Source organism: Lagenorhynchus albirostris, chromosome 7 (genome assembly GCF_949774975.1).
Source record: "Lagenorhynchus albirostris chromosome 7, mLagAlb1.1, whole genome shotgun sequence".
In the NCBI taxonomy this organism is placed as follows: domain Eukaryota; kingdom Metazoa; phylum Chordata; class Mammalia; order Artiodactyla; family Delphinidae; genus Lagenorhynchus; species Lagenorhynchus albirostris.
Window position 1 is genome coordinate 36,142,800 of NC_083101.1, and position 15,085 is coordinate 36,157,884.

At 37.3% G+C, this 15,085-nt stretch overlaps 1 protein-coding gene across 7 annotated transcripts in view; it reads right to left on the reverse strand.

Moving 5' to 3' along the window:
- MELK (maternal embryonic leucine zipper kinase) overlaps window positions 1-15,085 on the reverse strand; it is a 78,269-nt gene that overhangs the window by 13,760 nt on the left and 49,424 nt on the right. For 3 of the 7 annotated variants that reach the window (XM_060153399.1, XM_060153395.1, XM_060153396.1), the window contains 4 exons: window positions 14,677-14,763; window positions 7,659-7,787; window positions 6,772-6,831; window positions 3,888-4,010 (listed from right to left, as the gene is read on the reverse strand). In XM_060153399.1, the coding sequence (XP_060009382.1) occupies window positions 3,888-4,010; window positions 6,772-6,831; window positions 7,659-7,787; window positions 14,677-14,763 (399 nt within the window). The remainder of the gene's footprint in view (window positions 1-3,887; window positions 4,011-6,771; window positions 6,832-7,658; window positions 7,788-14,676; window positions 14,764-15,085) is intronic. The other 4 variants (XM_060153400.1, XM_060153398.1, XM_060153397.1 and 1 more) reach the window with 3 other exon arrangements.

The window sequence follows — 15,085 nt, forward strand, 5'->3', positions numbered from 1 at the left end:
CAATGGAATGAAGGGAAAAATTGACATAAGAAACAAGAAATATAGGAAAAAAATACAGAAAAAGTGGGACAAATAGAAAGCACAAAATAAGACAGCACATACATGATAAGAACATTAGTAACCAAAATAAATGTAAATTTGGTAAGCTCTCACTTGAAAGACAAAGATTTTCAGTTTGCATACCAAATCTAGCTATATGCTGTTTTTTAAGAGATATACCTACGGGGAGTGGAGGAGGGATGGATTGGGAATTTGGGATTAGCAGATGTAAACTATTATATATAGAATGGATAAACAACAAGGTCCTACTGTATAGCACAGGGAACTATATTCAATATCCTGTGATAAACCATAATGGAAAAGAATCTGAAAAAGAATGTGTGTATGTATAACTGAATCACTTTGCTGTACAGCAGAAAATAACACAACATTGTAAATCAACTATACTTCAAAAAAGTCATTTAAAATCTTTAAAAAAAAAAGATACCTAAAATATAAGGGCATGAAAGGTTGAAAATAAAAAGATAAAAAAATATAAACCAAGCAAATAACAACCAAAAAAATCAATATAGCTATCTTAATATCAGAGAAACAAATAGACTTCAAGGAGAAACATATAACTAGTAATAAAGAGGATCACTATAAATGATAAAAGGTTCAATTCCCCAGAATAAAAATTCTAAACTTGTATGCTAATTATATACCTTCGTACATATATATATGAAGCAAAAATAGAACTACAAGAAGAAAATGACAAACTACCATCCCATTAGAAGATTTTTAACATATCCCACTCTCAAGCAGATAAATTTATGGGTCAAGCAGACAAAATATTAGTATGGATGCAGAAGATTTAACAACAGAATTTAATAAGATTGGTCTAATAGAAAAATAAAGGCAGAAAATAACAAAATGGAAACTAAAATATAATAGAATCAGTAAGGCCAGAAGTTGGTTCTTTGAAAAGACTAATAAAATTGACAAAACTCTGGTAAGACTGATCCAAAATATGAAAGAGCTGCAATAAACAAATACACTTCAGCAATGAAAAGGGGGACATAAACACAGATACTACAGACATTAACAAGATCATAATATCCTCCTGTTGATTTTATCCCAAAACATTTTAAAACATGTATGAAATGGACACTAGAAAAACAAAATTCACCAAACTGACGAAAAGAAATTGAAATACTGTGTAGTCCTATGAATACAAAAGAAATTGAATCAGTAGTTGACTAGCTTCTCACAGAAACATTCCAGGCCCAGATAGTTACATAATAAGTTCTATCATACATTCAAGGAAAATATTATTAATAGCTCTTAAAAACCATTCCAGAGAAAAAAAAAGAAAGAATATGTCCCAAGTCATTTTCAAAGACTAGTTATAATCTTAATGTCAATCAGATACGATTAATATAAGATGGGATGGGCAATCTTAATGCCAATCAGATACGATTACTATAAGATGGGATGGGATGCAAGAACAGGAGAAGAAAGGCTTTCACTCTTTATTCAGCTGTTCCATATTGTTTGAATTTTTTACAAGATGAATGTATCTATGTACTACTTATGTATCAATAATAATAAAGTTTTCAAAAGAAAAAAAATCATATAAGAAAGAAGATAATAGGCCAATCTTATTTAAGAACATAGAAGCAAAAAACCTAAACAAAATGTTAGTAAACTAAACCCAGCAATGTATAAAAAAAGATAGTAATACATCATGACAAACTGGGCTTATCTAAAGAATACAAGATTGGTTTAGCATCAAATCTATTAATATAACATATACTACATTAACAAATGGAAAGAACAAAACCAGATGATTATCTCAATAGATGAATTCTATCCTTTTTTCTGCAACAGAGATTCATAATTTTTAAACAAATCTTAGCAAACCAGGACTAGATGAAAAAAAGGTCTTAATCTGAAAAATATGGGGTCGGGGGGCACAGAGGGGAAAGAGGGAAAAGAAGGATAAGGGAAAGGAGAACAGGGAGGGGGAAGGGGAAAGAGGAGGGAAAAAGAGAGAATAAACATCATATTGAATGATAAAATATTAGAAGCATCATTCTACAATTGGGAAGAACAGAAGAATGCTTACTATACTGCTAGGACTACTAAGTGCAGTAATAAAAAGATATTAAAGGCATGAGAACTGGAAAGGAAGTAACAAAACTGTCATCCATAGATGATATAATTTTCTACAACACTCAAAAGAATATATAAACTGTAAGAATTTAAAAGAGTTTAGGAAAGTTGTTGAATATAACATCAATACACAAAAATCAGTTTCATATCTTTACACCAATATCAGACAGTTTAAAAATGTGATTTAAAAAAACCTACCAAATGGGCTTCCCTGGTGGTGCAGTGGTTGAGAGTCCGCCTGCCGATGCAGGGGACGCGGGGTCATGCCCCGGTCCGGGATGATCCCATATGCGGGAAGATCCCACATGCCGCAGAGCGGCTGGGCCCGTGAGCCATGGCCGCTGAGCCTGCGCGTCTGGAGCCTGTGCTCCGCAACGGGAGAGGCCACAACAGTGAGAGGCCCGCATACCGCAAAAACAAACAAACAAACAAAAAAACAACCTACCATTCCCAATAGCAATAAAAAACAAAAGTACTCAGGAATAAATCTAGTAAAAGATATGTAAGATCATTTTAGAGAAAGTTATAAAATTTTATTGAAAGTAATTAACTAAAACCTAATAAATAGAGAGGTATACTGTGTTTACAGATGGGGGATTTGAGGATATAGACTTCAATTTTCCCCAAGTTGAAGTGTATGTAAAATTTATCAAAATGAGTCTAAAATGTATATGGAAATGCAAAGGAGCAAGAATAGACATTCTTAAAGAAGATGGGAGCAAATTGGCCAACCAGATAAAAGAAATATTATAAAACTAAAGAAATAAGATATATGGTATTTGTACAAATAAACCAATAAAACAAAATATTTCTCAGAAGCAGACACACTTATATAACAACTTGATATGTGACAGAAGTGCCATTGTAGATCAGTGCAGAAAGACTGGACTTGTCAATGGTGCTGGCACAACTGATTATAAGAGGGAAAAATTGATTCCCTACCTCATACCATACAAGAGAATTAATTCTCCACAGACTAAAGACTTAATGTGAAAGGAAAAGCTTTAAAACCTTTAGAAGCAATATATGTGAATGCATTTATGACTTCTGTAGAATGGTTTCTTTTAAAATACACAAAAATTATAAACCATAAAGGAAAATACTGACAACTTGTAACATTAAAATTAATGACTTCTGCCATCAAAGTAAAAAGACAAGTGACAAACTCAGACAATATACCTGCAACACATAACCAACAAAGGATTAGAATTAAAATTAAATTAAGAACTTCCTCAATACCACCAAGAAACAATCCAACAGAAAAATAGGCAAAGGACACAAAAAAAGCCATTTCATAAAACAGGAAAAACCATTGGCTGATTAATATATGAAGAGATAAATAAATAACCAGAAAAGTACAAATTAAAACCACAGTGAGATATCACTTTACACTCACCAGATTAGAAGATATTAAATAACAAAAAATATCAAGTACTGATAAGTCTGTGGAGCAACAGGGACATGTAAATTATACCTCATTTTTTAAAGAGATGGGGAGGGAAGGGAAGGAAAAAAGAGCAGTGAAGTGCTCCAAAATGGAATCTTGGCTTTCTTCAACTTGGAAATAATTGGCTTCCCTTTCATTTATATTCCAACAATCTCCCATTAATATTTTCAATGGCTTAGGAATTCATTAAATTTGCAAGCACAAACTAGATCTTATGTTAGAACCTAGATATTTTTTATAATTGAGGTAACATATTCTACTTTAAACAGTAATAAAAATAACCAACCTGTGGTGTTTGTGGAGTAGCCACACCTGTTGATGAAATGTCTTCACACCATTCATAGTCTATTAATCCAGCCACATAATTTTCATCACTGGCGATCACATCTTCTAGACTCAGATTCTTTGACTATTCAAAAATAGAAGAACTCAGAAACAACACCACCATGATTCCATTTTAAAAGAATATATTGCAGGCACAGGGCAAGGTCCTCGAAGCAGAAACAAATGAGAGACAGTAGACTGAAGGAGATCACCACCGAAAACAGGAAGTCAAAAATTTTTAATTCAAATTATTAGAGGGGCTTCCCTGGTGGCGCAGTGGTTGAGAGTCCGCCTGCCGATGCAGGGGATGCGGGTTTGGGCCCCAGTCTGGGAAGATCCCACATGCCACGGAGCGGCTGGGCCCGTGAGCCATGGCTGCTGAGCCTGCGCATCCCGAGCCTGTGCTCCGCAACGGGAGAGGCCACAACAGTGAGAGGCCCGCGTACCGCAAAAAAAAAAAATTATTAGGAGAATCTCTGACTCTCAAACAAGATGCCTTGGAACATTCTTATGTTATATGGCAATCTACTTAGCATATCATTATCAGATAATCACTATAACACCAGACAAATAACTGTTTTGCAAATCTATAAATAAGAAGCTCTCCGACAAAGTAGATGGAAGGGACTCTGAAATACAGGTTTCTTGGTTGCAAGAACATACTGAGTAGCTCACAATTTCTACTAGGAATAAATTAGACTTATGAAAGATCTCCTGGAGACAGGCTATTCGGGGTCCTATGCTAATAATACCACCAGTCATTTATTTTCCTTCACTCTTCCCCCTCAAAAAAACTAGGAGTACACTAGATATACCCTAAATTCTAAGACTATGGAGTATAGTTGGATTTTTTATTTTTCACTCCTTTCCTTTCCTTCAATATCTAGTTAGCGTGGCCAAGCAACTGTACTTGAATTTCTTACATTCCATCCTTTCTTTTCTAATTTTCTGATTCAAGGACAAATCTTCTCATACCTGAACTATTCAAATGGACAACATGGTCCCTGCCACCAATCTTCCCACCCTCTCAACCAGGGGTGACAGAGTTCTCCAGGGTTGTCAATTACCATCAACTAGAACTAGCTACATGGAGTGCTAGGCTGAGAAAAATACTAAAGCTAAGTCTATGCCCAGTGGGGAAAAGCACAGTGTCGTATGAATGAAGGCTGCCAGGGTACTGCAGTAGATAATAAAAGCACATAAACATCCCTGACTGAACAATCCCATATACAACTGGATGAACTCTGAAAATCAGTCATGTTGGTGACATGTCATGTCCTGCTCAAAAACCCAGTTTCCCATTACTTACAGCACAAAGTGTAACCCTCTGACCTGGCATTTCAAGGTTCCCTACAATCCAGCTCTCAGCTACCCTTCCAGATCACCCATTCACTCTCTTCCTCTTTTACTTTTCCCCCTTGAACTCTTTATTTTAACCAAACAAGTCTAGTCACTGCCAAAAGGATACATTGAGCACATTTAGGTGCCTGAGTTTTTGCTAATTCCATTTATCTTGCCCTGAATTCTGTGCTCCTTCTTTTGTATTTTTCTAAACTTAAATATGGATCCAGTTCAGATCACCCACGGTGACCACTCTCACCCTCTAAAGCCCCTACCGCACACCTCTAGCGCTTAGCTGGCACCCGCCACCTACTACGATGTAGTATTATCTATACGTATAGCTTGCCTCAACTTAACTGTTAGACAACAAGCACTACCCTGTACACAGATTTGTTTCCCAAGAGCTAGCACGGGGCCTGAAAATGCTAATGATGTTGATACGTGGTCTTTTGTGATTCTCAGATCAGATTGTATTATTGTTTCACTGAAAGTGGCATCTATTGATTAACCGCTCAGAATTACTTACTTTCTTATAAACAACACTCCAGAGAAAAAAGAGTGATTCTATCAAGGAGGAGAATAGCACAAAGAGACTATATAGCTTGCTTCAAGCCTTAGTGAGTTGCATAAAGACCAGAAAAAAAACCCAAAATTTGATTTCTACTTCATTGCTTGTCATTAAAATATCTCTTTATTGGCTATAAAAATTGGCTCAATAATATAAATGCCCAAATGATTAAATTATTAGGTAAATAAATGCTCATTAGATGGAAGATAAGAGTAAACATCTTCCCAGATCCTTTCTACTTGGATACTCTATGACTCACATATGCAGATGAATTGAGACCACATCAATCCAGATATAAGAAAATCTAATGGCTTAGGAAAATGTCTAAGACCTTTTAAACTAGGGTCTTAAACCTTAACTGGGGTGTCATAAACCTTAAAATTTAGCTGAGGTTTATTCTAAGTATGGAGGTATCTAATATCTTTCTGAAATTACCTTGATCAGAAGCAAAGTTTATGTTTTTGTGTCCTCTTAGACCCAAAGGTATTGACTTGGGTGTGAGACTTTAAAGGGTTTGCCCTGTGAGCAGGATGAGGGATAGGATGATTCATGGAGTCCGTGGGTAAAAGATCTGCCTGGGCATGGGATATTCACCAGCCCAGTACAACTCTCGAAGAACAGATTAGAAAAACAACCCAGCAATAAGATTATCTCACTTCAGAGATTTCTTTACACAACAGCCCCTTACACTAACACTTTTGGTTCTTAATTTGGTCAAAAGACCAACTACGGAGAGAAGGGAGACAAATTAGGTCTAGCAGGGACAAAAGACCCACTATACCTGCAGCACATGATTGAAGAGAGGTCAAAATTGAGTTGTTAAAGGAAATGACGGTGGCGGGGGGGGCATTCAGCGTTCAAAAAAAGATTATGAAAGAGGTGGCATTTGAACATTTTTTAAAAACAGAGTTTTGAGATCTAAAGAAAAAAATATCACCTCACACACATAATCATTTCTGCTATACTGGATTCCATGAAGAGGGCCAACTCTTTCTCTCTGAGAATGACAAAAGTACAGTTTCCTAATGTTAAAACCATTTAAACTGCAACTTGAATTAATGGAGGGAATATTATATTACAAAGCTCCACACCTATCTGGCAAAGTATTTGGAAGGTGGAATTTTAAGGCATGGGAGATACAAAGAATCACACAGAAAACAGACACTAATTTGATCACTTAGGAATGACATGGTGCTTCCAAATATGTAAGGCTTCTCCACCATTCTAAATGTTCATGACAAAGGAAAATGAGACAAAGACAACAAAATAGAAAAAAATAATTTGGTTATAACTCATACAAGGAATTTGAGTTGCATGAGCTACAGCTGCTGCTCAAAACAAACAACCTAAACCCTTAATATAAGTGAGTATCAAAATATTCACTGAAATACTTCATGTTATATAAAGTATAATATGTCCTATAATTTACATAAATTATATAAACAAGCATACTAAAAAAAGACTGGAAAGATACAATAAAATATAAACTATTTTATCTATAGGTGGTAGTAGCTTTATAGGTAAATTCTATTTTCCTTTAGCTTATCTGTGGCTTAAAATTATTCTACATCAGGAGTTACTTTTGTGGAAAAAAGGGGAGGGAGAAATTTTTTTGTTTTTAATGCCATGTAGACATTCAAAATTCTAGTGTTCGCATTCAGAATTTCCCATTTTCCTCATCAAAAATATTTAGATCATAAAAATGTCTTGCTTGTGGGCCCCTGACATCAGCAAAGTTAACTTCCCTGGCATGTATCCACTTATGAACAAGATGGGCACATGGCAAGAGCAGAAGGCACTCACACAAAAGCTTCTGACATTCACCTTGATGTTTGTGACTGCAGTCGAGTTGGCTTGTCCACAGGAAGAAAGAAGCCTTAAACGAACTGGTTTTCCCCGAGCCTTCTTGGCTAGGAGTAGAAGATAAGTAGCTGTGAGGTGATCATACTGCCACTGGAGGAAAAGAAAATCAAATTGTTTAGAAGACTAAACTTGCTTTTTGAAATAATGTTTTATTTTAAATTAATTTTTTCCTCAATGTAACAAACATTCAGAATTTAGATATTTTTTTTGGCTTTAAAGCATATAATGAAAGACAGCAATCCCCTACACCACTCCCACACACACACAATTTCCACTTCCTAAAAGGCACCTTTGGCTGTTTCTTCTATATTTCTAAATTAATTGCATATACAGCTTTAATTTTTTTCAGCTTCGGATATTATCTCTAGATTTCTTACTATAGAAAATAAGAATTTAGCTCTACTACAACTCCTTCCTTCCCCCGAACATATTTCCCTGCATCCTCCTACTATAGTTTTATAATTTTTAGTTAAATCAACATTTACATTATTATGATTATATAAATAGTATTTGCAACTAAGTAAAGGCAATATTCAAAATACTTAATTGGTACCCTGACCCCAGTGAATCAAAACAGAGGCCAAAATATGAGTAGGTTCCTGGGAAACCCCTGCCATGCCAACTATTAACCTTTTAATTGCTGGATATGAGGCAGGACCGGAGGGAGGTACCAGGCCTAAGGGAGGTTACAGGGCAACAGGGAGGGCACTCAGTGTAGTAGTTATTTACCAATCAGTATACAAATATTCTAGTATCTTAATAATCTGTATGGCCATACTGGTTGAGTATCAGCCCTGCAACCAAACCACACAGGGTGCTATCCTTGCATTTTCTTCTTTTGAAACTTTTTCTTGAAGTTAAAAATAAAAAAGAAGCAGTTAGTCATCTTACTAACTCAACTCCACACTCTCCAACACTCTTCACCTCCTCCCAACATGTTCACAACACATCAGCTAATCTGTCTCCTCCTCTGTCTCATTTTGGAGACATTCCACCTGATGTCTGCATTCTATGCTCCACTCTGGGCTGGCTTCTTTCTCAGCCTGCAACTCAACTGTCGATTGAGGGGTTCCCTTCACTTCTATTCTACAATATACCCCTTGGTTTCCTAGATCCTACCTGTTCCTTTCTCTTCGTTTACTTTCTTGTTTTGGTGGAACATTTCCCCCAACAACTTCCTGAGTGTGCATGAAGAGAAGGTAAATTTTTTGAGATCTTGCATGTCTGATAAATGACTGTATGCTATCCACACGCTTGACTCTGGTTTGCCTGAGTATGGAATTCGAGGCTGACAATAATTTCCACAGCTTTGAAGGCACCGTCTCATGGTCTTCTAGCTTCTAGCACAGTTATCGAAAAATCTAAAGTCTTTCTGATTCCCAAGCCTTTGTGTATGACCTTTTGTTTCTTGTCTCTAGAAACTTTTTTGGATCTCCTTTTCCCCCCTAGTTTTCTGAAATTTCACTAAAACAGGCCTTTGTGTGAATCTATTTTCATCCATTTTGCCAAACCCTAGTTAAGTCCCTTCATTCTTAGAAACTCATACCTTTCAGTTCTGGAATATTTCTTCTTGTACTATTTCTGTGATGGTTTCCTTCCCCTTCTTCTTCTCTGTTTTATCTTCCTGCAACTTCTATTATGTCTATGTTGGACCTTTCTTACCCCTTCTCTTTTCTTTGTGCATCTCTCTGTCTTTAGGTTCTACTTTTGAAAGATTTCACATTACCTTCATTTTCAAACATTTCTACTGAGCTTTTCATTTCTGTAGTCATATTTTAAATCTTCAAGAGTATCTCTTAAAATGTTACTTTTTAGTCATCTTATTCCTATTTCAAAAAAGAAATAGCTTCTCTTATCTCAGAGAATATTAATTATTGTTTCTTGGCTATTTTCTTCCACTCCCTGCATTATCTGTTTTTTCTGAGCATGTTTGCTTTTTCTTCCTTCTCTCCCACCACCCCATTTGTTTTGATCTTTGACTTTCATGTTAGAGGCCGTCCTCAAAAGTCTGGTGATCTTTGGCTGTCTGTCTCTATTTGAAAGCAAAGAGTATACTACGCAGCTACTTAAGACTCTTGTGTAGTTTAGGCCTGCTCATTACCTTATGGGCTTCTCTCTAAGGTGAAGAGACAGGAACCTGGCTCTCTAGAGAGAGAGAGATTTTTTCCCTAGAGATGAGTCTTCCAATATTTTCCCCAACCCCACTGCAATTAGGATAAAATCCTGATCCCAGCATTCTCAGAGTTGAATAGGGAAGAGAGTTAGAGGCAGTGGTTCACTGTTCAGTAACAGGAATTTGTGTGTCAATGCATCCATTTCAGAATGGCTCATCACCCCCACCTGAGCTGCATCTGGTACAAGAGTGCCTCTTGTTCAATGTCTCCAATCTTCTGCTGGAGTGGAGAAGAGGTGGCTATCATACAGCACAAGGCAAACAGAGGGACCTAGCAATCTAACTGCTCCTAATACAGACTTTCAACCAACCTTCCTGTTTCCACCCTGCTCACTTCCCTGACTCCAGAGGTTCCTAGGACCTCTGATTCCTGAGCTTTTCTGGAGCTCCAGGGCTCTAATCAATTTGCTTACTGCCTTTTCCCACTGCAGGCACTTTGCTTTCAGCTTTCTCCAAAGTGCTAGGTCAGCTGCCACTTAGCCATTTTGTAACTTCTAAAATTTTACTGACATTTTTTTTGTCTCCTCTTTTATTCTCTTCATTGTGAATTGTTTGTCTTTTTATTCCTTTACTGTTATTTTAGTGAGGTTTTAGGAAGTGTTGATGTAAACATGTCTGTTCAATCTACGTGAATGACTGAAAGTTTCTAAATAATGTACTCAAGACTTTGAGACCCTCTGCCCTACAAAAGTGTTAAATTTTAATGCTAAATAATATTTTGTGCTATGTACCTCACAAAGTGCACGATCCAAAGAGGTCTACTATCACCTCTGATTTTATTAATAAATTTTATCTGTTAACATTTTAGATGGCCACAATCATAGTATATGCTTTGAAATTTACATAATGGATCTATCAATATAGTGGAAGAAGTATAACACTGTGATAAATTATCATGGAATGTTACCTTTAATCCAGAAAGGTTGGGGGAAAGGAGGGACGGAAAAGGTTTCATGGAGGAGGTACTTGGAAACTAGGTGAAAACTACATAGTTATAATCACTCTCTACTTTCCAGAAGCTATGTTAAAGGTTTTTTCTGGGGGCTTCCCTGGTGGTGCAGTGGTTGAAAGTCCGCCTGCCAATGCAGGGGACACAGGTTCGTGCCCCGGTCCAGGAAGATCTCACATGCCGCAGAGCAGCTGGGCCTGTGCGCCATGGCCACTAAGCCTGCGCGTCCGGAGCCTGTGCTCCGCAACGGGAGAGGCCACAACAGTGAGAGGCCCGTGTACTGAAAAAAAAAAAAAAAAAAAAGGTTTTTTCTGTACCTCCCACATCCATGGTCTCATGGGTGATAGCTGCCTTTTTGAAAGAGATGCCATAAACTGATTACAGACAACTGCTCAGAAACAAGTTGCTACTTGCTTGTCAACAATGGCATAACCCAGGCATTGTAAACAATACCTGGAAGGCGCTAAGGGTTTTAGGTGGAATTTTCTAAATAGGCCTCAGTTTTATAATCCTGGAAACTCTACTTCCCTAGGCAAAAAAGCATCCTTTTAATAACTTTTTTGCCATAGCCACTTCATACTACTTATTAAAATAAGATGCACAGGGGAGTTCTATGTTTAATAACAGATAAATCAACACATTAGTAATGCTTTTCAGGTGATGTCGATCCCCAAGTCTAATGCAACCAATGTCTCCCTTATCTTTTAGGCAGCTCCCTCTTTTGAAAGTCAAATGTCTGAAAGTAAAGCAACAGGTTTACCTGTTATAAAGAAGGTTCCATTTCTAGAAAACAAAAAACATTTTAAAATCCCCAGTTACTGTTCAGGCAAGTTAAATGTTAAAGGACTGCCCGGGCACCTGGGCTGAGGAGAGGCAGCTACTGGAACAGAGGGTTTGAGAAATTGAGGAGTGGCCCACCATCCTTCTCCTGACCTTGCTCCCGAGGCCTTCAATCTTTAAACTTCCACCACCAGAATACATGGGTGTTTGCACTGTAGGGGTGAGAGGAAAGGATCTGTCTTGGTCTGTAGGTTCTCATGTGCACATGCGACCCTCAGCGAAGCCAGATACATAACTGGCTGCTTCACAATCCAGAGCCACTCAAGGCTGGAAGATCGGGGGAAAGTAAGGAAAGCTATGAAGTGGAAGCTCTAGCACCACAGGAGAAAATCTCAACAGGACTATGAGATGGCTCAAAATCATGACACATGAGAGACTCTCACTTCCACATACAAAAAGCAGTTTAAGAATGCTCATGTAGGGCTTCCCTGGTGGCGCAGTGGTTGAGAGTCCGCCTGCCGATGCAGGGGACATGGGTTTGTGCCCCGGTCCAGGAAGATCCCACATGCTGTGGAGCGGCTGGGCCCGTGAGCCATGGCCGCTGAGCCTGCACGTCCGGAGCCTGTGCTCCGCAACTGGAGAGGCCACAACAGTGAGAAACCCGTGTACCGCAAAAAAAAAAAAAAAAAAAAAAAAAGAATGCTCATGTATATAATATAAAAGTGGTAGTTCCATGAGTTGAATGTTTGGGAATAATATTGTTTCTCTCTCTTACACAAAGCTCAGCAGCACCATACCCAGCATGGATCACATTAAACTTATCTCTGTCCTGTCTAGCCAGCCCCTAGAGCTCCCAAGATGCCAAAACAGACCACGGCTGATCTCAAACCTGGTTTTCCCAAGGCTCTTTAAACTGGAAAGTACCTAGAACCAATGTGAATTCTCTGAGACCACCCAGACCAGGATTTTTCAACTTCAACGCTATTTTATAGTTGACCTGGATAATTCTTTGTGGTGAGTGGCTATTCTCTAGGATATCTGGCAGCATCCCTGGCCCCTACCCACTAGATGCCATTAGCATATACACACATCCCCATTGTGACAACCAAAAATGTCCCCTGAGGGGCAAAATCACTCCCAGTTGAGAACCACTGACTTAGACCAATGCTTCACAAGCTTTAATGTATAGATGAATCACTTAGGGTTTATTAAGATGCAGATTCTGATTCAGCAGGTCTGAGGTGGGACTGAGATTCTGCATTTCTAACAAGCACAAAGTGATGCTGATGCTGCTGATTCTAGATCACACTTTGAAGGCAAGAATCTAGAGTAATCTAGGAACTCCTGGCTACACACTGCAATCATTTGGAAAGCTTTTAAAAATTGTGATGCTTATGCCATACCCCAGACCAATGAAATAATAATTTCTGGGGGTGGGATTTAGGCATCAGGATTAAAGTTCCTAGGTGATTACAATGTTCAGGCAAGGTTAAGAAGATGTTGTTTACTCATCCCTAGGACTGGAAAGTAAGTATAAACAGGCATTTAAGAATGAGGGAAAAGTACACAAGAAGAAAAACTATTACTTTCCTCACACGTTCTTGATATTGGTCATGCCTAGCTTTCAGGATAACAGATCTTTAAAGAGATGTAACACCAGAAAACAATCTATCATGCCTTATTATTTTGTTTTCTGTATCAGAAGTAAGAAAACAATTCCCATTTCCATTTCACTTTTAAGTTTGAAAATTATATGTAGACACCACATAAAGGATACTATTTTAAAGACTTTTTTTTTCCTAATGATTCTTGAAATTCTGAGTATGTTAGTTTTAAGATTCAGATTTTAAAAGTTTGTGAATCTCATACCAAATTTTTTCTGGATAAAATGACATGATACATGGGACTTGCTTTGAAATACCCTAGCTAAAAAGGGCAGATGGAGGGTAGTGTTGGAATATAGATAAAATTGGCAAAGTGTTAATAACTGTTAAAACTGGATGATGAGTACATGGAAAACCATTGTTATTATACTAGTCTCTCTACTTTTGTAGGTGTTTGAAATTTTCTATAAAAAAAATTTAAAAAGAAATTTTTTGCATCCAAAATATAGTTTTCTATTAAAGAGCATTCCAAAGAAAAGGTCATGTAATTTTTTTTAACTTGTTTACACGAAAACTTCGAATTTTCATTGTAAAATACTAAGGACCTGACATATCTGGCAGCAGTTCCCAATTCTTACCATCCCCTTTCATTCCATGAAAAAGTAAATTATCATTCTGTTTTCCAGACATGTTCCGTTTGTCTGGAATTGTCATTCAAAAGACGTATTATGTTATTCAAAAGAATTCCTTCATATCTCCTCCTCACTGAAAAAATTGTGGCTTAGTAAAGTTTGGTTAGTTTAAAAAAAATTTGCTTAAGGCCTTTACCTTTCAAGTTAGAAAAGAGAAAAAAACAAATACGATTCATAGGTGATGAGAGACATAGTACTGAACCAGGAGCCATGTTGGCTGCAATCCCTGCCCATCGTGTTAGATTGTACTCAGAGACAGCTGTGAGTGCCTCCATCTCTAGAAAAAAACCACATGTGTCATCTAGAGATTAAGCATCTGAAAGAGCTAAAATGATCCAATACCAGAAATCATGATGATGATTCCATGGTATTTGGTTCATAAGGTTGGGGGTGATACGATGCTACAAGGTTGCTTTCAGGTAAAATGAAAACTGCTTTGTGTTTACCTCATTTCTACAACAGAATCACAGTTCCATGTTAGAGAATTTAAAGTAGTCAAAATTGAAACTCTGTCAATTCTCTGGACTCATTTGTTCTGTTTCTTAAAAGTTTTTTTTCCATTGTCTCTTTGATCAATCTCATTTTTAAAGAGTATATCCACCAGACATCAGAAAAAAGAGTTGAGTGGAAAACACACATAAACATAAAATAAGTGCAATATTTACACCCATGGTAAAATCATAGGTCTGAAAAATGCTATACTATTTTTAATGTACTGATAAAATAAAAAACAATGATGAAACAAAAGATATTACTCTCGAATTCATGCTGTATTTCTTACCAGTGAAATTAAATCCTCCATTGTTTGCCTGTTGTTTCTGTGATATACAGAAAGTTCCGTTACACAATCTTCATCAAGGTGAATAAGCTACAAAAAAATTTTATCAACTTTATTAACAAAAACTTACAAAATATTTATGGTTTTGAAATTTTAAAATTACCATAATTACCTGGCAAAATCAAACACCAACATGTAAAAACAACATGAGTTTGTCAAACTCTTGGGTAAGAATAAACATTCTCGGGCTTCCCCGGTGGCGCAGTGGTTAAGAATCCACCTGCCAATGCAGGGGACATGGGTTCGAGCTCTGGTCCGGGAGGATCCCACATGCCACGGAGCAACTAAGCCTGTGTGCCACAACTACTGAGCCTGCGCTCTAGAGCCCACGAGCCACAACTACTGAAGCCCG